Source organism: Phalacrocorax carbo, chromosome 2 (genome assembly GCF_963921805.1).
Source record: "Phalacrocorax carbo chromosome 2, bPhaCar2.1, whole genome shotgun sequence".
Classification (NCBI taxonomy): domain Eukaryota; kingdom Metazoa; phylum Chordata; class Aves; order Suliformes; family Phalacrocoracidae; genus Phalacrocorax; species Phalacrocorax carbo.
The window spans coordinates 118,121,171-118,147,055 of record NC_087514.1 but is presented as its reverse complement, the minus strand read 5'-3'; the positions used below and the strand labels follow the sequence as shown (position 1 = coordinate 118,147,055).

Sequence of the window (25,885 nt, the reverse complement as noted above, 5' to 3'; positions counted from 1 at the left end):
AAGGCTTTAATACAGCACTCTAATGCATCATCTAATACAGTAACTGTAATGCATCAATTTTCATGTTAAACTGCATCAGAATAGAAGTATCCATCTGAAGTGTGGAGTTCTAAATATCACTGGGTTTTCCCCATTGTAAATTTAAAGTCATCAATTATTAACCTTTTGTGGAATAAAAACCTGGAAACAAATATGTGAAAGCATACTCCCTAATGCCCCTAAGCATTCAGTCAAAACTTCTGCAACAGCCCCACAGTAGTTCTAGTGGATGGCTTCATGTGAAGTGAATCACTAATATGGTTTTACTACCCAAAGCATGTTGCTTAGGCTCAAACCCACCAGCTCTACTATCCATCTCAATTTGTCCAGGATACACTATTCTACAAGTTCTCTCTGATCATAACGCTTCAGATTTTTTGGACAAAAAAAAATTCTGAAACCACAGATTACACACAACTCATAGTTTTGCACCCCTCCTGAACATGACAGCATTACAGGATCCATCTCTTCACTGAGCTGGTGTCATACTCCTAATCTGCTGTGCAGGCACTGTGTGCTTTCGACTCTCAGCAAGAGAATTAGAGCTAGGGACACTTAGTACCTCTCTGAATCAATCTGTTAATGAGACAGGACTACGCAGCATCCTTGGCTTCATTTACTGAGCATCATGCATGGAAAAGAATGTTGGGAAACATTTTCTCATCAATGAAATTTATTTTTGCTTCAGATTAAAAACAGTTTCATTAAAAAAGTACCATCACAGGATATCACACTTGCACAGTTAAACAAGTGTCATAAAATACATGAGTTCATACAGAATGTGTTATAAATTAATTCTAAATTAGGATTCAGCTTTTAATTACATTATCTTATGCTACAGCTTCAAGATGCTCTTGAGATCTCCCACTGATATACGTAGTCTTGATGACCGTCAGGGTGTTTTTGACTCCTGAATCAGATAATTCCAGTATGAAGCTTTCCTTATTTTCTCTGCTGTTGTCAGAAGCCATTGCTATCAGAAGCCTGATGGAACTCTGTTATAGGGCAGAGCACTCTATGTATACAACCACCAAGATATCAGCTTTGTGTACAAGAGAAGTGTTCACAACACTCATTAGTTTAAAAAGGTAGTTTAAGCCTGAACTAAAGGTCTTCCAAAAGGGCCTGAGAAAGAAACTTGGACCTCTCAAGCTGGCCAGCTACCTCACACTGCTTTCATCTAACTCTCTGGATGTTTGCCAACATGGACAAAAGCCATTTTTAATTATGGAAGGGCTTTAGTTTAAAAAAAAAAACAACAAATCCAAACCATTTAACCTAAGACAAAGAGAAAACCTACAATATCAGAGTTATTGTTCATGGCCAGAGCCCCAGGAACATGAAGAACCTGAACCTAATAAATGAGGTTTTTTTCCTATGTTATCTGAAGAGAATTACCTTTATTAAAACCAATCTAGCCTATATGAATAATACATGCCGGCTTCAGACAGACCAAAAGAACAGTTACTCACTGTAAAATTACATCTAGGAGGGGAAAAAAAGGCACATTCATACTCAACAGATCTGCTTCCTGATACTTTCAGTTAGAAAGATATCCATTCACTCACGTATTAAAAAAAGGCCAAAAAAGATAACTTATTCTTGTCTAGCCAGCCTTGCTAAGAAGGAGCACAAGCCACCGTGATGTGCTTCTGCTCCCAGAGCTACTCTTCAGACACTGGGAGTGGTGTGGCCATTATTGCCCCAGCTAGTCCAACGCACAAGGGAAGAGGGTTTCTGCAGGACACTGTACTCAAATGGACCTTCACCTGGGTATTCCTACCATATAAGCAAGAGACCAAGGATGCTGTGAAACGAGACAGAGAGATCAGAGGGAACACACAACTAGGCTTGACTTGAGATCTAGAAACAGACTTATCTACAACCAAGAAGGTAACAGGTTCAATACTTGAAAACAATGGGAAATGAAACCCACTCAGTGCACGGGTGGCTGCCAGCTACACTCAAAGCAACTGCCTTGGGAACTATATCACAATATGGGCTGTTGTTGCATCTTCAAAGGGCTTCACAACCTGATTAAAAAAAAGATTGATGAAACTCAGATAAGCAAGATGTTCATTGTTCCTATGGCCTTCATGAAACAAGGCTGAGGTTTATTTTTTTAAAAAAAAAGTTCAGATAATAGTGCTACTGGATGTGTATGAAGGTTAAATGCCCATCAAATAAATTGTTGCACATCTGCCTCCTGTGAATTACTGCAGCACTCATTTCAGTTTACTAGAAAGATTGCAAATTATTTTGACAGGCTTTGCTAAAGCATTTCCCAAACATTAAAAAAAATAAAGATTCAAAATTTAGTGGAAGTCTTCAAAGATAATCCCAAACTCACCCCCTTCATCTATTGTTCAGCAACAGCTGCTATTCCAACACTGGATTCTAATTATGTTTTATACAGGTACTCATACCAAGGACAGCAGCTTTGCAGAAAATCTGTCCCAAGCAGATTTTAAAGGAACAACACATATACTTATGGACAACCTGTCACTTGTAATATATCTGTTCTGAAAGCAAGATTGGGATGCTTCAGGTTCACAGGCATCAGCTAAGTGCTACATGTCAAGCCCAGAGAACTCAGCTGTTAGCTGAGGGCAGAGGCTGTCAAACATGGAAGATAAGGTACCCCTAGAAGTGTTAAGATTTTATCAATATTTTGGAACAAACAATGCTGGAAACCAGTTGGGAGTGAACCCATTGGTATGTGCCAGCAACTAACTTCAATTCTTAGTAACAAGATGAAAAATGCAAACAAACAACATAGCAAACAGAAGCACAAATAACATGAAGCTTGAATATATCTTTAACATGCACATACCACTTTTTTTAAATTAACACAATTAACAGATAGTAAAAGACAAGTTCAATGCAATGACCAACTCCATCTGTAAGAAGTCTGATAAAAATCTCATTCAGATCAGAAATATGTATGCATAGAAACGCTTCCCAAAAGATACAGCATCTTAGAATTTCAGACTCCTTTACAACACACCGTAAAGGATATAATTCTAAGACCAGCTTCTTTTAGCAGTTTCATCATTTAGAAAACAAGAGTGCATGTTGATAAAGGAAAGGTTAAAAGTGAAAAAAAAAACATTAGTCAATACACATTCTTGAATGAGATAATGTAAGAAGTCATCATGACAGCAAAATAGAATGGAACTAAAGAGGGCAGGAAAAGAGACACCATAAAGTGATATTCAGTTCGAAGTTGGTCTTATCACCCCCTCACACCCCTGCCAAAACCCTACAGAAAACCTTCACACCTTTGTATGATTATTACCCCAATTTTTTGTCCCAATTCTTCTAGCTCTTAGCACCACTATTAAGTGTGTCAACGTTAAGACACAAGATGTTCCAGAGGAATAAATCTGTATGCAACACTAATCTGACTTGCTTTGTTTTCTCTAGTGCAGCCTAGCACAGAAGAACTTATTTCTGCTTCTTTACCCATTATCTCAAATAATCTGTTCTGGCTTGACAAGCTTGCTTTCTTTCTGCCAGGAGCCTCCATTCCAATATTTATTTATTTATTTTCTTAACAAAATATCCTTAATTTGGAGGGTGGCAAAGCAAACAGAAAATACTTGTCAATATATTATTTCATTAAAATAAAAATAGAGCTGATAGCCTATTGACATAATTCTCTAATACATAAGAAAGAAAAACCTCAAGTTTAAATCACTGGACCCATTGTTATAACGTGTAAACAGCAAATTTATCAAGGCAGCAACAATAGTCCTCTTCTGCTCTGCTGAGAAGGTCACATACAGGATTAAAGTTGACAAATCTCCATGGGTGCATGGTTCCGGAGAGCTTGTGTCTTCAGGATTAAACCTTTGGCTTTTATTAATACTACAAAGAGCAAGAACAAACCCCTCTTAAATCAGATATACAAGCTTATTTCAAGAAATGCCAAAGTTCTAGCTCAAATTCATGAAGCTAAAAAAAAAACCCACCCACTCTCAGGAAGGCTGAGGCTGGAGCTGAGGTCCCCATACCCCACTAATCTCTTCCTAAGTAAAAGTCTCTGCCCAGCTGCAGCCTTTGTACCCATAAACCACGTTGGTTTCCTCAGGTCAAGTATGCACTCAGCTAAGCTTGCAAGAGTATTAGAAAAGGATCAGCTTTATTTCCCAGGGTGCTTAAACTGGCTCCCAGCTTCTCCTCCATCTAAGCAATACTGTCGAGTTTCAAACTCCTGTATGAAGAGTCAGTAACCAGATGGGTTCTCCAAGAAGCAGCACAATTCAGAAACAGATAGTGCTGCCAGTTTCAGAGCAGGGTCAGTCTCACAAAAGCAGACTAGTTCCTCTGCCCCACACTCCTCTGGAGCACAAACAAAACCAGTTCTGGATTGGTGCAAGAAACATGGAAGCTAGTAACAGAGCCAATGAAACGCAACACTATTTATGCTGTACTAGAGCTGCCCTTCAGCTATAGTGAAAAAAGTATACCTAGCTCCTGGACAGGTTCAACCCTCTTCTGCTTCTTGACTCATACCAAAAAGGCACACGAAACCTGCATGCTTGCAGCTTTTTTTAAGTGGTGGGGAGGCAGACTGACCATACATGCAGATCAATCAGCAACAGGTAAGAATTAAACATACATACAGCATGAACCTGACTTTTCAGAAGAAGTGAGATCAACAGAGATGAGGACAAAGTAGGGATGCTGCAACAGAAATCGGAAACATTCCATGGAGATAAAAGCAATTACAGCAACATTTCAGTAGTGTGAAGGTTGCATATGTCCTGTGAAATACTGTATTTCAGTAACTACAACACTCTCCCAGAACACTTTTTGCAGGAAAAGGCACTATCAGAAATCTGGTTTAAAAATCAGTTGCGGGGGATGAGGAAAAAAAACAAACAGCACACTCAACTCAGATCAAGCTTATTTCCCCAAAACAAAGAAAACTTTCTGAAATCCCTCTAACCAATGCCTCTGTCACCTGTGGCCCCTTGAGTACTATTAAATCCATTACAGGGGGTTTTACAGAACTTAAATAACCTGAAAGATCCTGCATTTATCCCTGGCAGGTATGCATGCCTCACATTTCAAAAAAAGGCCACTGCGGCAGCTTAATATATTGGAACTAATTTATCACTGCACTTCTTCAGTTCTGGTAAGTTCACAATTTTAAAATACTTTCCTGATACACTGTAAAGGTCTGTTCTTCCAGCTGAACGAGTAACTTACAGCTGTCATAAAGTTAATTATATTAAAGCAAATCAACACAAGTCTGTAAATACTGATTACAATAATCACTTTTTAAAACATCAGCCATGTTTTAGTCTGTACATTCAGACAAGCCAAGTTCACTTTTATTAGATCAGGAACAGATTATTTAAAACTGACACATTTCAAGTTCTACAAAAACAAGATGAGAAATACTAAATGAGAAATTTACATTATATTTTTTATTTTCCCCAAGTGTTTCTGAAAGATTACAGAAAGATTCCTAAAAAGCAAAGTTCTACTTGCCTAAAGACAAGTCTAATAATGTACAGCTCCAGATAATCCTAAGGACAGATAACAGGTTTGGTTTTTTTCCTCTTTTTACACACACGGTAGGAAATGCTATCTTAGGACTTAAAGAAAATTAATAACTCTTACCTTCCAGAAAGCAAATAAAAGCAATTTTGCAGCCATCATTTTCACCAGAGGTCTTTGAGAAATTATTTACTGGAAGGTGGGTTGTATTTTTTAATACCTGGGTCGACAATACTGGATGATTTAACTTCTCCCTTATATACAATTACAGTGAAGCACCATTTACACAAAACTAGTTGGTTTTCTGTTGCATGGCCCCTTCTTGTAGGCACTTAATGCATCTTTGTCTTAGGACTGCATCTATGCTGGAGCACAGGAAGACATACAACAGATCTGCTTTACTCCAAAAATTATCTAGTCCCTGTTTGTACTGCCTGGGAGCTAAAAAGCCCTGCAGGAACAGATATGCCCCTTTCAGGCATCAGACCATAGGTTGGCTTGGTAGGACCTGGTACTACTGCATGGCCTTACTGACTGCAATCTGTGCTAGCTTTACTGCCCAGAGCAGACATTCCCTAAGCAAGAGGTGCAATCAAAAGCATGCTGAGGGCTTAAAGGTCATGAGCCTCATCTTCCGGTCAATGCAACTGATCCATTGGTCTGTATGGAAGAAGAAAAGCTTTGGAAGGAGGTCAGAGCACGTGACGGCCAATGCAAGAAAGGCCTCTCTTCTACAAGTGTTCTCACCCTCCCACCACTGGGCAGAGGCAGGTGGGAGACAAGCAGGCTCTCCCATCTCTTCATTACTGGGAATCATTTACCCAAATCATCTATGATCTTCCACCCTCTTCAGTTCAGAGTTACTGAAATGAGACCAGATCAGCTGGCAAGAAGTACAGGAATATGAAATTGAGTGAATGGAGCTTTGATTTGTCCCTGGAACAGTGTCTTGGCCCAGGAGGTTGGTCCTTCTCTTTCTGTCCAGCTGGAAGACTGACCACAGCAACGCTTCAAGAACATTTGAGTAGATGGTTGTCCCGAGCCAGAGCAGCGAGGGGCTTTTCAGCTACTATCTACTGAGTTTTAAACCATTTTGTTTATACAGGCAGATAAACTTATTCAAACATTCATTTGCTGGTGAGGATAAAGACTTCAGCCATCTAAAGTTCACTTTAGATGAGCAATAAAGCTTTTACAGTATTATCCCCTAGATAGGTAAGTACCCTCTTATTTAACAGGGGACAACAGCTACACTGAACAACTGTCTCAGTGTCAGATGCCAGTACAATGACTATACTGCATTGTTATGTTTGGTAAGTAAATAACAAACAAATTTGTTATTAAATTTGTTAGCAAAGAGGTACAGTGGACTGGAGATACAAACATTACATTTGCCCAAAGCATGAAACAGAGGAGGATGCAGTAGTATCATCATTATATACCAGGGAAACACGGAGGAGAAAGGAAGGAGGAGCATATTCTCCTTTGGTCTACAAAAATAGGAAAGGAGGGGTGGGGAGGAATTGCATTTCCTCCCCTTCTTACTACTTCACAAACCTATATAAAGGATAATTAATTTTTATAGCCTAAATTTAATCAAATAGTAAAAATTTGTATGATCAAATGAGAATTTGCTACAAAATATAAATTCTGAGACACTTTCAACTGTAAGTCACCATTTGCAACTTTCTCTACTGCAATTTACTGCATGATATACAAATATTTTCTTATGGGCTGCAAGTAATAGCAACCACAGTGTAGTATAAATCAGCATTCAAAAAAAACCTCATGAAAAACAGCTAAATTTTACATATTTGCTTACCAAAACCTAGTGATGAGTCCAGAAATTAGGAAAAAAAAGAAACTCATCGGAAGTATTTACAGTACAATCTGCAATATGGGTCTTTTTTTGTTTACTTGTTTCTTGCACAAGACAAACATTAGCAGGCAAAGTCCTTCAAAGCCTACTTCACTGTGACCATTTTAATAACAAATTCACCTTTTGCAACTAAAGCTAATGACAGATTATCCAACAATGCTAGCTAGCAGAAACCCACTAAAGTAGGGGAAATCTGAATATTGTCCACTATACACATGCTTGCAATCAACTAAAATCTGCTTTTCAAGGGAAAATTTAGTTCTTTATCATTAACATTCAAGTACAATTGTAAATGGATGGGCAAAAGACAAATAGCTATAATTCAGTTATTTAACTATTAAAGATCTAGGTCTGTAATGAAAGCTAAAGCCTTTTATATGAAAGGTTCATCTCAGCTAACAGACACAGAAACAGTACTTGATTTGCATCTAACCCATAGAAACCAAACACATTAAGACAGCTGTAAGTAACAGCTTAAATAAAATGTTCAGTATGCCTAAAGTTTTAATTTTTGAAGTGTTAGTACCTCTGGGGTGGATTTGTGGGATGGTGGTTCCAGAAACACTAACTTGAACTGAAACAAACTCTCCTCTTTTTTTTTAAGCTGCAGACTCTCTCCCAACGAGTATTCACAGTCATACTTGTTTGATGAAAATCAGTATAACTTCTTATTCCTCAGAAGCCCTGAAGACAAAACGCTACTAAATTGAAACACAGATTATTTTATTACTTCTTGTGCAATATTTTACAAAAAAAAATCTTGTTATTCACAATCCTGCAACCCTACTAGTGAAGAAAAGGCTGCACAAGCAATACTTCCCATCTCACCGACGCTGCAGGGACTTTAAAAGGGCAGAAAGGCATAAAATTGAAAGAATTCATTTTGCAGCAGTGGTCAAGTTTGCAAAGTTAGTTTTAAGGGGATAGAGAATGCATTTAATAAGAGAACACCAAGAAACAGCAAATATGGGACTTCAAATTTAAGCTTTGTGAACTAGGTGTACATTAAAAGGTCTCATTCAGCCAAATACAGTCACACCTGCTGCACATTGTTAAATCGTAGTCAAAGGCCATGAAGCCACCTCCCTCTCCTCCCCAAGGTAGGGCAGAGATTTGGGAGTCTATTCTGGCATCACGCAGAAAAGCTTCAAGATCCCATCTCACATCATCTATGCAGACACACAGACACTATTTCAGTGACATGAGTGAAATTTTTCTCCTCCCAACCACATGTTTCATGAGCCAAGGAAGAGGTAGGATACTAAGAGTACCATGACACAAGCCTGGTGCCAGCTGAGACCTTCCCCAGCACAAGGAAAAGTTCCTACAGCCACAGCGCTCTGCACCAACAGCTAGGATCACTGCAGTGACAATGGCAGCTGGGTTCTGGTCCTCAGGAAACACCAGTTTTTTCTGCTTTTGATGCCGGATGCTCATTGTACAAATTCCCTCTCAGGGGGCCACTGTGCTAGGCTCCCATTCCAGTCAGTTTTGGGGGTAATTCTAACAAATTTCACAAAACGCAGAGGGCAAATGGACACCCTGGCAAACGATTCCTACCAGGAGACATGAGGTTTTTAAATACCTGTCATCAGGGCTAAGTGTGAGCTTTGTTTAAAAATAATATTTTCACTGCCTTTTCTGACATCAATAACAGAGAATAATTACAGAACAGAGAATTATTACAGAACCCAAAGGTTCTGTAATAAACACCACTCTGTGGTTTATTACAGCCATAGAAATAGTTTTACTGTCTCAAACTCCAAAACTCTGACAATATGTGCAATCTCCTAAACATTTGCTTATCCATTAAAGCAAACCTTAAGTATTTTTCTAGGAAGCATATGGTGTGATTGATCAAACCAAGAGAGTCAGTAAATAATAGTTCACACACTAGGTAGGAAAATGAACATTTAGCATAACGTAAAGCTTTGCAAAGCATTGAAATACTTGGAAACAAATGAGGAGTTCAAAAAGAGGGAAGACCCTTACAACATGTACCGTATGTATCAGTAGATAGATCTATTCAGCATTTACATGTAAACAGCTTCCTCTGAAATTTTCCCTAGAGAAATAAAGTTCCCTAAAATCAAAATCTTCTAAAACATTTATGAAATGTACAAAAATACCTTGATTTTGAGAAGAATCTACATGACTCCACATGATGAAAGATGACTGACAAATCACCACAGTATAATCCTGTTTCAGGCTTGTTTTTAATCTAGCTTTGTAATTTATCTTTTTATCTCTGCTACAGAGAATATTTTACATGGAAGTAATGGTGAAAATTAATCTGTAACATCTGTTATGCAGCCAAAGGTTTATCATTATCAGGAAGGGGCTGTGCGACATTGGTACCTGACAGTTACTCAGATCAGTTACCTCAGATCAGTCAGTAAAACTCATTAGAAACACAGGGTAAATAACATGGACCCTTCATAAACAGCTTTCCAGATTGCTGTATAGCTTTTGGTCTATGCCTAAGGAGCTCTACTGGCCAGCTCTTAAGAAATGTAAAGAACCAAAAGGTATTATTTACTAAGCCCCTTCATTAAGTTTCATGTGTTTTCAGGGAAGACCAGACTCTCCACCAGCAATAAAAGGATGAGAATTCATCTGTCCCCTAAGTAAATTGCTCAAACTGAAAGAGAGAGGTCTGGGAAGCTCTTCATATCCTCAAACTTCTCTTCTGCATTCCCAAATACAGAAGTTGTAATTTAGTGTATTCAAACATAAGGTATGTGGTGATTTTTTACTCAGAACATGGCAACATTCAAATATAACCTATCCTAACCCATGACATATTTTCTAATCACAAATATCTGTGGGAGATGTTTCTTTTTCCAAGACTGGCAGCATATAAAAAGATACAGTGTTTGTGATTTCTGTCACCCAATTTCTGACTGCTTCATGAAAGCTAATATCCATTAGCATCTCTATGGCAATCTGTTTTGGCTGCAAGTTTTGCTACGTTAGGCAGGATATAGGACCAGATTCCCAAAATGCAAAGACTTAAATACATATGTGACTTAGAGTTGTAGCGCTTCACCGTTTTTCACTATTCAGAAAAACAGAGACCAAGTCTTGACTTCAAATCCTCCATGCTATCCACCGTTACCTGAAACGAAAGCATGCGTTTGCAAGTGAAGAAAGAAATCCATAATATGGAAGAGGAGTTTTATCCATGCAAAGCCAAGTGAGTTATATTCATAAACCATACTAGACGCAGCCAAATCATAAGAACATAAGCATGATAAAGGGAATATCAGCCTTTGTTTTCACCAGATAAGTAACTTCTGTGATATTCTTTCTTCCTCCCTCTCTTTTCCCAATCTCCCTTGTCTCAGATAACCGTCACCATGACAAAGCATTGTAAAATGCTAAAGCAAACTAGTCAAAGGAAAATACCACCACACTAAGCAAGTTAAATGTGGAGACATCAAAGATATGCCTGAAATGATCTGCTAAATTTCCAAGATTACTGCTCTGCAGCAAACAGCAAACGCCAGTATTAGAAGATTTTTTCACTGAATGAAAAAAATCATAGCTGTTTCCAAAATGCCTGCCTGTTCACATACACTGCAATTACATACTGCTGATTTACTCATCCCATTAGTGGTAATTAATGCTAATGTTAATAATTTATGTTACAGCAGCAATGCCTGCAATACCAAGATAACATAGATACTTAAGACCATCAATTCTGCTCAGAGGGATGACATCAGACAGTTACATTCTCCTTTTGCAACACCACCCTCTTTGCTAATTTATTCAAAGTAGGTGTCGTTTGGCCAGGACTGTTCGCATAGGAGAACACTAATGTAGAAACCTATTGTTGGGAATTCCCTGCTCAATAGTCTGCTAGACTGCTTAACTGCTGAATCTCAACAGTTCCGGCTCCACTTCTAGCAGGAGTCACTGCTGCGTCCGAGGCATACCTTACTTAACACAGCTATTACAAGCATGGGACTGGGGGTATGGGGGTGCGCGCGCGCGTAATTTTAAAAACAATCTACGTTTATCTTAAGAAGTGCCAATGCTATCAGCTTAACCAGGGAAATGTAGGTCAAAACAGAGTACTCCTGAAAAGTGCACAAAGTGAATTGCTGTTTTCAGGTGATGATGGAGTTGCTGTCCTTTCTTTTATGAAACTGAGTCCTAAGTTGATTAAATGGCATTCTGCATCTTTTTACATTACCCAAGGGCAGAAAGGCTTTGCTCTAGAGTGCCTGGAGCCGCTTCCTCAATTGATTCAAGTCAAATGAAATTTGAGAGAACTGCTGGCCAGGAGAACAGTTTTTGGTCATCACAGACTGTGCTAAGGCCTAGAATAATAATTTGTTTGATTGGAAATAAGAAATTATTCCCTCTTGTGCTGCTAATACTTATTTTCTGTCCTCATTTTTATTCAGAATGCAACAAGATAAAAATACCATCCTGAAACTAAATTAAGAGTTTGGCAACCATAAAGAATTTAAAAGGCTAGTCCTCCTTAGAAACACCACAGAACATTAAAAACACCTTCCAGCAGTTATTTATGGACAACTGATGTAATCTAAGCCAGGAAAACCTGTCACAGATGACAGAACTTCCATCCAAAAGACTCACTGTTTCACACTATTCCAAATACATGAATGTTAATTCAATCTAAGCGTCCAGCCTCTCTGGAACTGGGCTACCTGAAGGTTCTAAGCTAGTTTTTCAAATCTCAGGTTTGCATCTTCAGAGAGGGAGAAGCCTAGCCTGTATTAATGGCAAACATGAAGGTACATGTTTGACTTGTTATAAACCTCTTACTCCCAAGGCTGTCTTCCTCTAATGTCTCACCTGCTCTGGCACTCTGAAAGCACACTGTGCCAGTGTGGTTGTGCTGATTATTACTCTGCTATATAATATAACATCAGTATACTATTACTATTATATATAACATCAAATAATAAAATAATAACTAATCAAAGTTTACAGGAAAAAAATTAATGACAGTCCAGATGGCAGAAGGAAAAACAATGATCAGGCTACTGTACTTTGAGTGCTGAGACACAGACAATTCACCAGTCCTGGACTGATACATAAATTGCTTAAGAGCTCATTTTTGAGCTTGAAGCCACTTGATTTTGCAGGAATTCACCACCTACCATAGAACAAAACTGTCAGTTCACAGGTCGTACTGGCTAACTGTTCTCAAAAATTGAAATGTGTAAAATATTTACGGGAAAAATTACAAATTCACAGTAAACTTAATTAATCTACAGTAAAATTAAATTTTTCTTTATCTAGATGACCAGTTAACTATGTGAAACGCAAATTCACGTTTCACTCTTGCGCATTAAATGTGGCTACCTGTAATAACGCAACAGAGATAAATCAACAGGCAATATTTATGAGGCATATTGAAACTTCAAATGGTATCTTATGGCATGGAAAACATTCCTTTACTAGTGACAACATTACTTAGATTACAGTCTCTTTTCTAAGAAAAGACACTCCATACCTATCATACAAGTATTTGACTATTTTGATATTAGTTCACAATCTATTAAAATGAAGTTTGCAAAAGACAGAATCATAGGTGACATCTTGCCATCAACTGAAGTGACATCAATTGAAAAGACAGGTTCATTCTTTTGTGTGACCAAGGTAATGGAAGATGGTCACAACATTACCTCCAGGATGACTGACTGCCTAGAAACATTTATAATAAAACCTTATTTAATCATATTTTCAACATTCCTACTAGAAACACAAATTTATTTTACTTTCTTAAACAGGAAAGAAAAGGGAAAAAAACTCAGAGTCAAAATACTAAGTGGCAACACTAACAAACTGCCCTCCTGTTAATAACAGGTCTATCACCACACAATGGTCCCCTCCCTCCTAGTGTTATGCTCAGAGCAAAACTGGAAAGTCTATCATGCACTGACGAAAACTGAGTGGGGAAAGAGGAGAAGGTGCCACCAGCACATAATCAGTCACCCTCACTGACAAATGCTACGGCAGCCAAGAGATGTATTAAAGACTCTTTTGTTAAGCCTCACCCAAAGTGTTTCTGAACAGTGGAAAAATTTTATTAAGTCCCTGTCACCTCCAACAGGCTTCTCTTAATTGCTTCTTGATTTAAAGTTCTATTGATTGAGATGCAAACATTTTCTGTGCCGTTTCCAAATTATTTCATTTCCAATATGATTAACAAAACACTAGATTATTTCAGAATATCCCTTCAAGCTGGAAGTGCTGCAGAAACACTACCCTATTTGCAGCCTATACCCTCCAATATTTATTAGCCAAACTATCACCCAAACTGTATCAAGAACCACACCTCATTTGCCATAAGGCTGTATTAGGTTTGCAACTTCGTAATACACTGAAGAACTGCATTAATAAAGGCTTACGGTGATTCTCTAAGATACTAACCCTGTTGTAAAGCAGCTTTATAGAGAGATTTATATATTTTCCTTCATAGAATTTGGATAGTAGTCAACAATAATAGTGGAATTTTACCCATTCTAAATTTTAATAAGTACCACAGAGAGGCATAAACAAATATATTGACCAATTATAATACATTCCAATCAAAAATAAAGTAACAGGCTGTTACAGTCTTCTCTGGTGTGCAGTTCAAAGACTCGCTCTAACCGGAGGCACAGAGCCAAATATACACCAACCGCAAATAAAAGCAACAGTAGATTAACAACCTACCCCAAGTTCCATTACAGTGAAAAGTATGACTCTTTAGTAACTGGCCACGTGTTAGTTCCTTCCCCTAAGCAAATGTGAAGCTCCTTACTGCACCCCTCAAGGGTAAATTATAATTAGCTCACATTTATCATAGGGTAGGATCATATACTTAGGTAGCACCCATTACAGCAATACCATGGGGTATATTAACTTGCATTCCTCAGCTGAGATACCGCTGATAATTTCTGCATGCCTAAAGTATTACAAATGCAAAACTTAACATTGTAATTTACACTACTATGTTTTTTAAATTATTTTCACAGAATTAACAAAAGTATATCCATTTATTTCACGTATGCAACCAAGAAGTGTTAGATTAAAGTATTACAGTTAGAAGGTATCTCCAAAGACATTTCTGAAACAACACTTTGGAAGTGTTGACATAGTGTTTTGACATCTTTGGAATTCTCCCACCCATGTATAACCCTTTTTCCTTTAGCTGAAAACGTTCTCCAATTTAATTTAGAAAGAAAAATGCTGAGAATTTTGCCATTTGGGACACAATGATCTGCTATGCCTAATATACACCTCTTAACTCAGCTCCGTTCCCTTCGAAAATTGTTTATGGCAGTCCTCACCATAAAACACAGAACACACTTAAACACTGAAAATTGAGCTCCCCTCTAGCTACACATTGTGACATTTCTGGAAAGCAAGCAGATCAAAGTTTGCAATGGTTCATTTTAGAATGCGATAGAATGGTGAAGAATCCAGCACAAGTTTTATTAAACCTTGGCTCACAAAGTAGCCATCTTTCCATGAACTTCTCATGACACAAGTTCCTAGACTCAAGACAGATTTCTAAGAACTGGCATCCCATTTAGCACATCTCATTCCTCTGGCACAGCTTTATGTAGGAAACTGCGCATGCAAATTACGAGTTCTAGAGCCTGAAGGATGAGGTGTTAGGTGAATACAAACTCACCACGCAAGTCGTTAAGATTCACTTTCACCGCTGACGATTCAATAGTTTGAGGCAGATCCTGCGACTCACTCCCTAAGCATCAGCACAGTGAACAAAACGCTTGTTTTTCTCCTTCTAATACAGCGGCCATACCTTCTCTAAGTGCTCCTTCCACATGGTGAATATTTATTTGCCATGTGGATTCTGACATGCTTTCAGTTCTTTATAGGCTTCAGAAATAAAGTATTAGCAAGTATTAAAAATGCACCTCTTTATAATCAGAAGCATTGCCACTAGGAGACAGCTGCACACTCATTTCAGTGCACAAAGGCAACTCAACCACAGGCAGCCCTATTCCACTCTGCCACCCTCCTGTGCTGCCACTAAACAGCTGTTCTTGGTTCTACTCTCAACTGAGGGCAGAGGAACTGGCCACAAAAAAAAGACCGTAGACTTCATTGTCTATGAAGAACACAGAGAATGGAAATTGTTTAAATAAGCGAAAGCAAAGACTACCCCTTGATTGACCAACAATTCCTCTTGAAATAAAAACATCAGCAAATCGAATTTCCAGTCAATATTACTTTCCTTAAACCTAGTATCTCTGAAATATTATAATACTTTTAGAGAATGTTTACTGCCTTATAGGTAAGAGAAGTCTTGTCTTTTCACAGACCAGTGTTTCTTAAATGTGTACTTTTAACCTTCCATAATGCATATGCTCCTGAAAAAAAAGTATTAACAAGTTAAATTTCAAATCTAAATGACAAGTCATATTTCAGATTGACAAACTTCGTAATGATGAGCAGTACCTCATATTTTCTTGAAAACCAAAAGTTTTAGATAGGAAGCCATACAGCTTCAGACAGATCCATCCAGATTGATGCAGCCAAGGACATGTCTACAGCATGTTGCTATAGAAACTCACAGTAAAACCATTCCCTTGTGGCATAAACCTCACCACCCATTTTAAATACGCCTCTTCCAAAACTGTAAGACTTGGCACATATTGTTTACAACTTAGTGAATGTTGTATGGAAATGCATTTAGAGCATCCCTGTACTTCAAACTCTAATATGAAGGATAAACCCTGAATAAGTTACATTAAACAGCCATTCTGTTCATGTTTGTTTACACTTTTTACCATAACCTGGGAAAGTACTATTGTATATAGTAATATACAATGTCATATTAATGTGTGTATTATAATATTAATATGTACATACAATGTAATATTATATAAATTGTACTACTATAGTGACACCTGAATAGAGAAACCAGAACTTGAGGTAGACTTAGGCTTGCATAGATAACAACTAAGTTGGTACAAAACCTTGACCTGTAAAATTACCTAAGCTTTATAAAAACACACTCCTCCAAGAAAGCCATAGATTTCATCCAGCGTATCCATGGACCTTTTAATCACTTCTCTAATTGCAGCAATCCCTAACTGACTTCAAGCACTAATGCAACAGCCAACAGATGTCATAAAAATGAACCCATGAAATTAACAGTATCCAGAAGGTGGGTGTCTCAGCGCACAGTATTTGTTTGGCTTCTCCAGCTTTGCATTTAAACCATACTTCCAGGTGCATCTAGACCTTTCTGCTCTGGAGCAAGACCCAGGATCTGATACTTGTGCTCTTTCACATTCTTCCCAGCAACTTAAACTGGTTAATGGAAAGTCATCTCTGCAGGGACTATTGCTTTCAGTTTTCATCTCTGGAAGCATCAGATTCTGAATCAGACACTTAACATTCCCCTTTCAAAAAAATCTTAATCTTTACTTTAGATAGTGCAATACATACACTGACCCATCCTCTTCATGCATCTCAAACCCCCTGGTTGCTCAAAAAAAGAAAAAAGGCTAAGCACCTCATAAGAAAATGTCTTCTCCCGCTCTCCAGCACCCCATTTAATTTAATGTCCACGAGGATGTCAAAACTCTCCATCTTCCTAGTAACAAAACAAGTTTACTTTACCAAAAGGCTGAATGTTTCCGTGATAACTTGCTAGATGATGGGTTTTTCCCTCTTCAGCTAAATATTAACCCAGCAGTGCTTACATGAGACTAGAAAACGATAATTTTTTGGTCACATACTTGGATTTTGGTCCAGTACAGCAGTAAAAAGATGACAGACACAGAGCAGATGAGCCCAATTTCAACGTGGTATTTGCCCAGATCTCACCAACCACTACAAAACGAGCAACTCTGAATTCACAGGGCCATGAGGGACAGAGCTCAAGAGGTCCATGTAATTCACCCTCATGACCAAGGCAAGATCCAGAAACTGATGGCATTCAGTAAGAGCATCAAATACCCTGTCCTTAAAACATGTAACACAATTTCCCGAGTAATCTCTTCCCTCAGCAGATTCCCTTTATCAATCCAGGAACATCTGTACATTTTTCCCATGAACTAACACTGAGCTTTAATAAAGAGGTTTCTGATAAACTAAAGAGAGTAACATATTTAACAAGATTAGTAACTTGTTTCTTCAGAAAAATGTTGAAGCACTTTCTCTGCAAAAGGCACTTAATATTTAACATTGTCAGCAACTATTTTCAGTGTGACTAAATTGTACAGACAGGAGTCCATACACAAGACAACATCCTTTCCCTGCACTGCAGGGCTAGTGAGGTGAGAGAAGATTACTCTTAGAAGTCACATTTAACAGCTTAAACTCTTCATACACAAGATGTAAGAGATTAAATATTGATTTTACATTATAGCTATTCATTACCACTAGGCACACTCACTCCTTTTAGCTAAACTATGGCTGTTAATTTGATTAGCCATAATCCACGACGAAGCCCAAATTACCACAAAAAAGCCTGCAATAAGTTTTATAACATCTCCATAATGCAAGTTTGGCACAGTGTATGCGGGCTGTACTTCAGCTACATCTCCCACAGCCTGTCCATATTGAAAACGTTAGCTGGAGACATTTCTTTCTATACAAATTTCTCTAATATTCGCTAAAATCAGGGTTTTTCTTTCTGCACCTTTTCACAAGCATAATCTCATATTTCTTCATGCTTGGTTCACCAGCATTTCCCTGGCTTTAAGAAAGCCAAAGCTCTAATCTGGAATTGCCTGTATTAAAACACTTGGCACAGAATTCAAGAATGACAGTTTTGGAAATCAGATCCTGCATTTGCCAAATAACTTGTTGAGAAGTTCCATCCATGCTTTCCCTATAGCAACTATATGGCATTTAAACAACAAGGATAGCCATAGTAGGTTCCCGTTATAGTCACAAGCATGCACAAGCAAGATGCACAGAACTTGTTTTAGAGGTACTTAATCATAAGCTGCTCTTTGGAAGTACCCCGGCATTTTTTCCTCAATTAGGTGGAAGAGATTTGGACCCTAAGCTATAACTTAGACAGCTGAAAGTTCTCTGCTTCTAATGCCAGATTCTTCCCAGTGCCCTGATTTCTCTCTTGTAAAGCATAAACTTGATCCTACCCTCCTGTCAACTGCAATCACTTTCTCTGCTTATAGGTGGAGCAGGGACCAATGCTGAGTCAGCAGAACCTACACACTGAATTTGCACCAAGACCCTGTTGTGTTAGAGCAGGGAGTTTTGGGGAAATCACAGAAAGGAGGACTCTAAACTAAACACTGTTGCACTGCACGCGAAGTGGGATGTTATATCATTGTTGGGTTACTTAATTCCTTCTCTAACCCCAAACACAGCATTATTTGACAGTAAGCAGCACGCTCGGATCAACGTCTCTTCAAACTAGTGACAAGTAACAATTTTTAAATGCATTTTAAAGTGCTTCCTTACTGACTCTGCAGCAAAAACAACCACTCACTTGTTGGCTGTGAACCAACCAACATCTGGCTTTCATGCAGAATTCATCCACTACAAGGCCTGAGATACTGTAAATACACTGAAGTCTACTGTCGTCTGACAAGAAAAAGCATCCAACTGGTTTCTGTGTTTTGTCAGGTATGAGAATTTGTTTCTTAAGAAGCCTCGTCAGGAGTCTACTCATGCTGCAATGGGCTATGAGGCAAAAAGAGCAGAAAAGAAAGCAGGCAAAAGCAACTCTCTCAATTTAAAATGTTTCGTCTTCTACACAAGGCTCTATCCTAATCCCCTACCAATTCTTTGGCTAAAAGAAAATTAGAACAACCGGAGTGGAGAAGGCCCTCCAGTGAGCACACACTTCTCATTTCTTCTGCAAATAAACCACTGCTGGAGATTTGATCATGAATCACTGCAGTTTGTCTTTACCACAACTGAAAATGTGACTGCATAAATACAAAGCTGATATTCACCAATCCAGCTACAAAAGACAGCGTCAGGCAAGACATGGTGATATTTCTGCCCGTAGGTGACAGTCAACTCTCAACACTTCCCTTGTGCTGTTCCAGTGACCTCACATAACTATATTAAGTGATTAATGTGTTATGATCACATGTCCATCTGGTACCAGAATGTCAGCAATTTTTCCTTGTAAATACATTTTCCCAGGCGATTAAGAGCAGTGGTTTAAACAAAAGAGAATTATGTCCCCTGCAAAGAAACATTTTTCACCCCTGCTCAATGCAAGTTTCTGAGGTTTATCACAAGAACGCCGCCACACAAATGGCTGATTCAGCATTCACTATGGTGGTGGAAACTTGTTAGCCAATGGTTATAGAAAGATTGCTTAAGTTGCCTAGGCCTTGGCTTCCTAAAGTAAAGTAGCTGCTGACAGATAAAGCGTCTGCTCTGCAGGCAGCTGATCAGCACTGAGCCCCTTCTATGCCTGTCCCCTTTCCCATCCTTCTAACTTTTCACCTTTTGCAGTTGCTCTGAATGTTAAATTCAGTACAGAACAGCCATCTTTTAACCTGTCCACATGGCCAAAACATAACAGGTTGGGAATATCTACCATAGTAAGATGATCCATCAATTTTTTATCTGTAAAATTATAACTTCACTTAATTAAAACACTAACTTCTCAGCATTTGACCTGAAACAAATGGACAAACATGTTTATAAAATACAGTATTAACTGTAAAAACAAAACCAAAGGAGCAACTGATTTTGCCCACAGCAAAGGAGAATAAACAGTGGCACATTTACACAGTCTGGAAAACTGAATGCAAAGGCAGTAAATGGAAACAAATAAAAGGCAAACTCTTTCACACATCTGTTCAAGAGGCCTGTCTCACAAACACACACGTGGCCTTGTAAGCTCTTCTCTGCTATTTATTTAAAAATTTTATAACCCTAAAAACCAAAATTCACAAACTAGAGATATGATGAAGACATTAAAAACTTTAAACTTTGAACTTTAAAAGTTCAACCCTCACCACAGTCCAGTGTTTCCCCCATTGCTGCAATTCTGCAGATGCACCAAGTCTAAAATTCAAGATTAAGAAAATACTTCTGTTCATAAGAAAACAAGCCATTAGTGTGTCCAGTCAATTTGCTCTAAAAGCCAGCTATGATAATTAGTGTCCCAGTATCCCAGAGACAGCCTGCGAGCTTCTGTGGCAGAGCTGACGTACACAAGGCTGTACTACCGCAGCCTCGGCCTGAGCATGCATGCCAAGCAACTCAAACCAATCACCTTCCTAATTATGCCAGATGTACCTGGTTTGCCTACTTCAACTGATTCACAGAAAATCAAGCCCATCTATTTACAAGTCTGTGTTATAATTTTAGCCTCAATGACTCTGGATGATTGCATTGGAGTAAATAAAAACATAACAGTACTGCCAAAGAATAGAACCAACACATAATCAAAATAGAAAGATTATGAGTGAACAAGCAACAAAGAACAGTAAATATTATTAAACTGATATCAGGCTGAGAGCCATGGCAAAAAAAACCCACACTGAAACAATATGAAGCAGTAAGGCATATAAATAAACCACATTAATCACTGACTATTTACATATAGTTATCTTATTGTTATCTTACTATTTTTAGCCAACTAATTTTTTCACAAGATGTACAAGAGCAGCCTGTCTGATAACACTAGCATAAAGCTGGGAGAAACATCTATATTAGAGAACCAGTGCTAAAAATTCTCACAGCAGAGATTCAAAACAGCTTTGCAGCAGAAAATGCACATGATCAACGTGGCTTTTCTCCACACACCCATTATGCATTATGTCCTTTTGTTTACAGAATATGGAAAAATAAATTAACGTGTAACAACTACAATATTGTAAGAGACATTGGTATGTTAGCTCTAAAACAGCTGCCATTATACTTTGCTGCCCCAAAAACACTTATTAGGAGCAAAGATAAACTTCGTTTCTTGTAGTATGTTACTTAACTCTTCAGCTCCCACTAGCAAAGCAAAATTGAATCCATCAGCCACTTAAAGTTTTCTTAGCTTTCATTGTTCTCCTAATATAGTGGAAATCTGATATATACTCCCTTAAGTAGCTCTTGATCTTTTGAAATAATTGCTACCAATGGGACTAATCCCAGAGAGAGATCTGGGAAACAACTACTTAAACCTTTGTGGGGGAAAACCACCCAAAAATAAAACTATGAAGAATTATACAGAAACCCTATTTTAAGAAAGTATCACACACAAAAGCTTCAACAATTCTATCCAAAGACTAACGTTGCTACCTGGAACTAATTACAGGAACAAAAAAAACTTAACACATTTTCTATTACCTAGTAAGACAAAAAGATGTGTTGCTACATCCTTCCTTTTAACCCCAGGGTGGGGGTGGGGCGGGGTGGGGAACACTAGCCCAGTGGGGGGCAGAGCAGGAAAAGGAGTCACAGCTTTTAAGTCAGAAGTAAGCTCTGAACTTCATGGCAATCTTTAAGGTCATTAAAACTACCTAAACTCATATCTTAAATATCAGCCTACATTTCAGAACTTTGACTCTGTTAGTACAGCTCATTATTTGCAGCACTTTAACATACTTTAATACTTGCAAAAGGCATGAACTATACAATAAAATTTACATATTCATATAAGCTGAGTTAAATAAGTGTGCTTCTCCTACCTTTCCAGTGTTTCATCTCCCTTCTCACACCAGTTTTCTACTTGTCATCATTCAATTACCAAGTCTGATGGACAACTTCAGCAGCAAAGTGGTAAAACACAAACACCAGCAAAAAGTTTATCTACCCAGGCTTTCCGATCAATTTTCTGTGGGCATGCCTTACATTCTTCCCCCTCCTCCTCTCGCTGTAGGATGTAGTTGTATAGAATAGGCAAGATGCCCCAACATCTGCTAACTGTGGTACATTTGCTCCATTAAGATAAAAACAGTAATGTAATAAAAGCCAGAGAAAGCCCCTGCACTCACCCTCCTTAACCTGTTTCTAGAATTTCTTGGCCTTGTTGTGAAAGACTACCAAAAATAATCAGTACAAGCCATGGCAAAACAAAGAAAAAAATCTGCATGCCATCCTCATCCAGTCTTTCCACCCTGTGGCAAGCTTGCGCTACCAACCCAGGCAAGAACTTGCACTGCATGCCAAAATTGAATTAGGCCTATGCTGCAAGTCTTCCTTCTTGTTCCTAATGTTCCCAGTAGTTTCAGAAAATAGCAACAGAAAACTGACAGAGACAGGATTCCTCTCAGTTCCAATTGCATGCAATATGTGTGCCTAGTGTTGTGATTATTTCAGTCATCTTCCTGCTCTGCTGACCTCAGCTTGATGCTAAGTGATTAAAGAAACCAGGTACCTGTGATACTAGTAGAACAGTAAGAGAATATGCATCTACCAACTATAGAGATGTCAGACTATTCTTCAGTAAATAATGATGCATTCAAAGAAGGTAATAAAAAAAGTCAGACATAATAATTCAAGGAAATATTGTTGAAGCTACAAGAAAAAATATTGCATCTACCAGTTCAGTAGTCCCCTTGTCACATTACTGAAGTTCCTGGGCTGAGGGAGTTACCTTGCAACAAGTTCCGTTTGGTTTCTTCTGAGTTGTTTCTGCTTGCAATCATATTGTATACAGACTACTGAGAGCAAAGTTAACTCCTCAATACTATGGATAACATGTCCCATTGATTATTTTGGGGGAAAGAGGCTGGTTGAACTTCATCTTCAGACATTTGCATATAGACAAAGTTTCTGAATAAAAGGAACTGACTACAGCAAGCAAAAAATTCTCTTAAACTTCTGTTTATGTTAAAGTCAACCACTACTTAGCCTCTATCCAGGCGACACCCACAGACGATTTAGAGACCATTGTTGTGGGTTAGGCCAGGATAGGCTAAACACAAAAATGAATTACTACTCAGTAATTGAATTCACGTGGAAGATTTTGGATGTTTATTGCCTCTGTGACAGAAACGATTATTAATGCAGAGAACACCACAAAAAAAGCCACGTTCTCCAGTTTCCCCCCAAACCAGTTCGTAATGATCCAAAACAGACCAGTATTTTTGATCATGTTTTTATTCTTACCTCAGCCTTTCTTCTTCTTTCTTACGAAGGCTGAAATCTCGCTGAACCACCTGGAGCACATGCTCTGCTTCTTCATCAGTCAAGCCAGAAAGATCCAGTTTTCTCCCCATTATATACTCTGTCCTGGATATGAATAACTATGCGGAATATCTGAAATCAGAAACAGAAAAAAAATGCAAAATAAATTGAAAGCACTGGTATTTTTCCCAAGTGCATTGAAATCACAGGCACAACTTTATTTTTGTTGGGCAGATGTGCCATAAACAGCATAGAAACATAAACGTATGTTCTATCTCTGCCCATAAAGCGAGAAGAAAATCATAGAATCATTTAGGCTTGAAAAGACCCTTAAGGTCATCAAGGCCAACTGTAAACTTAACACTGCCAAGTCCACTGCTGAACCATGTCCCTAAGCCTTCGCATGTCTGCACATCTTTTCAATACCTCCAGGGATGGTGACTCAACCACTTCCCTGGGCAGCCTGTTCCAATGCTTGACAACTCTTCCAGTGGAGAAATTTTCCTAATGTCCAATCTAAACCTCCCCTGGCACAACCTGAATGATTCATTTCAGAATTATTTTTCAAGTTCCATGCACCAAAAGCAATCACTCCGTATTTCAAAAGAAACCCAAAAGATTATTTGGGGTATTAATAATGAGGGAAGACTTCAGTGTTGCACTCAAGAAGAAACAAATTAAAATAACTAAGGTGAAATCAGGTTTCGACATTTCTTAAGATTTTATGCCATGAGTTTGCAAAACTGTTTGCAAAACAAACCCTGCAACTGTGAACAGAGAACATACTCTCTTGTAACACTCAAAAATATTTTGTAGTACCAACTAAGAAACCAGGAATTATTTTAAAACACCATAAAAAAAAAGCATGTAAGTTTGAAATAAATTTCCCAGAGTGACTGAAGAGGTTTAGATATCGCTACCAGCACAAAAGCTGCACAAATTTCTGTGAATGAAAATGGAGGAGAAACAGTAGTAGTCAACGTTACACATGAATTGAAAAAACAATAAAGTTTGAACTAGAGCTTGGTCCATTTATTTCATTAATGAATTATCATAAATTTGTTCTAACTTATTTTCTTGTGACTTATTAATTTTGTTGAATTCTAAGTAAATTCAGCTCTGAGTATTGATTTCTGTAATTTGATTTATGTAATTATTTGGGCAACGATAAAGGTGTCCCTCTCCACGTTAAGTTATAGTTTCAGAAACATCACACAGCTTTTTTCAGCTCTGTTAAGAGCTCCTAGCAACATATATAATAATTACAAACACACAAAAGTTCTTACATTATACTGAAGAGGCAACTATTAATGCCTCTTTATCTATGATGAGTGTCAAGTAAATGAGACTATGTAAAACACAAGCTGTTTCTGTCTCAAAAAAAACACCTCTAAGCAACACTGCTACAGCATAAAATTAAGAGCTCCAAATATTATAGCAAATAGAAGCATGGGGTGGAAGGGGGAAAATCACCTTGGTTTTTTAAACATAACAATTTATTTGTTACTTAGATGATGATGGGGGATACGGTTGGTTTCTGTTTGGGTTTTGCGGCAGGGGGGATGGGGTGGGGAGGTGTTTAAATACAATATTTACCTTCCTCCAGTCATCTGGTTACAGTTCTTCAAACAGGAAAAAAGAAAACACATGGAAGCAGAGTATTGCTTATTTTTTCCTGTTTTGGTTAGGCTATCAATGAAGTTTGGAATGCACTCCTCATTCAAGGAAACAACACTTCAAAAACAAGCAGATGGGAAAGAGGCTTACGTAAAATCAAGAGGACAAGATCCCTCCAGTGAGACACGTGCTCATCATACAGCTAACAAAGGTCACAATGGAACAGTATGCTCTGGCTTGACTCATTGGGTCTACTAAGGAAGCTGAACAGGAACATCAACAATGAGTTAATAAAGGCTTTAAAAATTTACTTCTAAATAAAATTACCCTGATTTTTATAAAAAAAGTGCCACAGAAACAAAGGACTATGTGTAGTCTTCGCTAACCCCACTTGCAAGGCCAATATATATGTTAAAATTAAAGGTTGGCTAAAATATGGTGAGGAACAACTGGCAATATTTTCCTTCATCCCAAGCACATGCATTGATCATCCCAAAATTTTCACCAGAATGTTAAGATTTTCCCCTGTCCCTTCATTCACAGTCCTTGTACCAAAGCCTCACTGGGCCCTGGTAAGCATAAGAAATGGTGAGGTAGGGCTTACACATTACAGCTCAAAGACAGAACAAGTAGTGCCCTGGGACACAAAGTTCCCTTCAGTCTTTGGGATACCTGTTCTGCTCTTCCCACGCAAAGCACTTCAGTGCAAAGGCCTCTGACTTTCTAAAAGCATGGAAGGGCTTCATTACAGGAAAGCCACATCTGGAGGGAAAT

General features: G+C 38.2%; 1 protein-coding gene across 3 annotated transcripts in view; it reads right to left on the bottom strand.

Moving 5' to 3' along the window:
- Window positions 1-25,885, bottom strand: part of MYRIP (myosin VIIA and Rab interacting protein) — a 236,577-nt gene that overhangs the window by 198,721 nt on the left and 11,971 nt on the right. For all 3 annotated transcript variants that reach the window (XM_064444043.1, XM_064444040.1, XM_064444041.1), the window contains exon 2: window positions 23,477-23,626. In XM_064444043.1, the coding sequence (XP_064300113.1) occupies window positions 23,477-23,586 (110 nt within the window). In that variant the 5' untranslated portion in view covers window positions 23,587-23,626. The remainder of the gene's footprint in view (window positions 1-23,476; window positions 23,627-25,885) is intronic.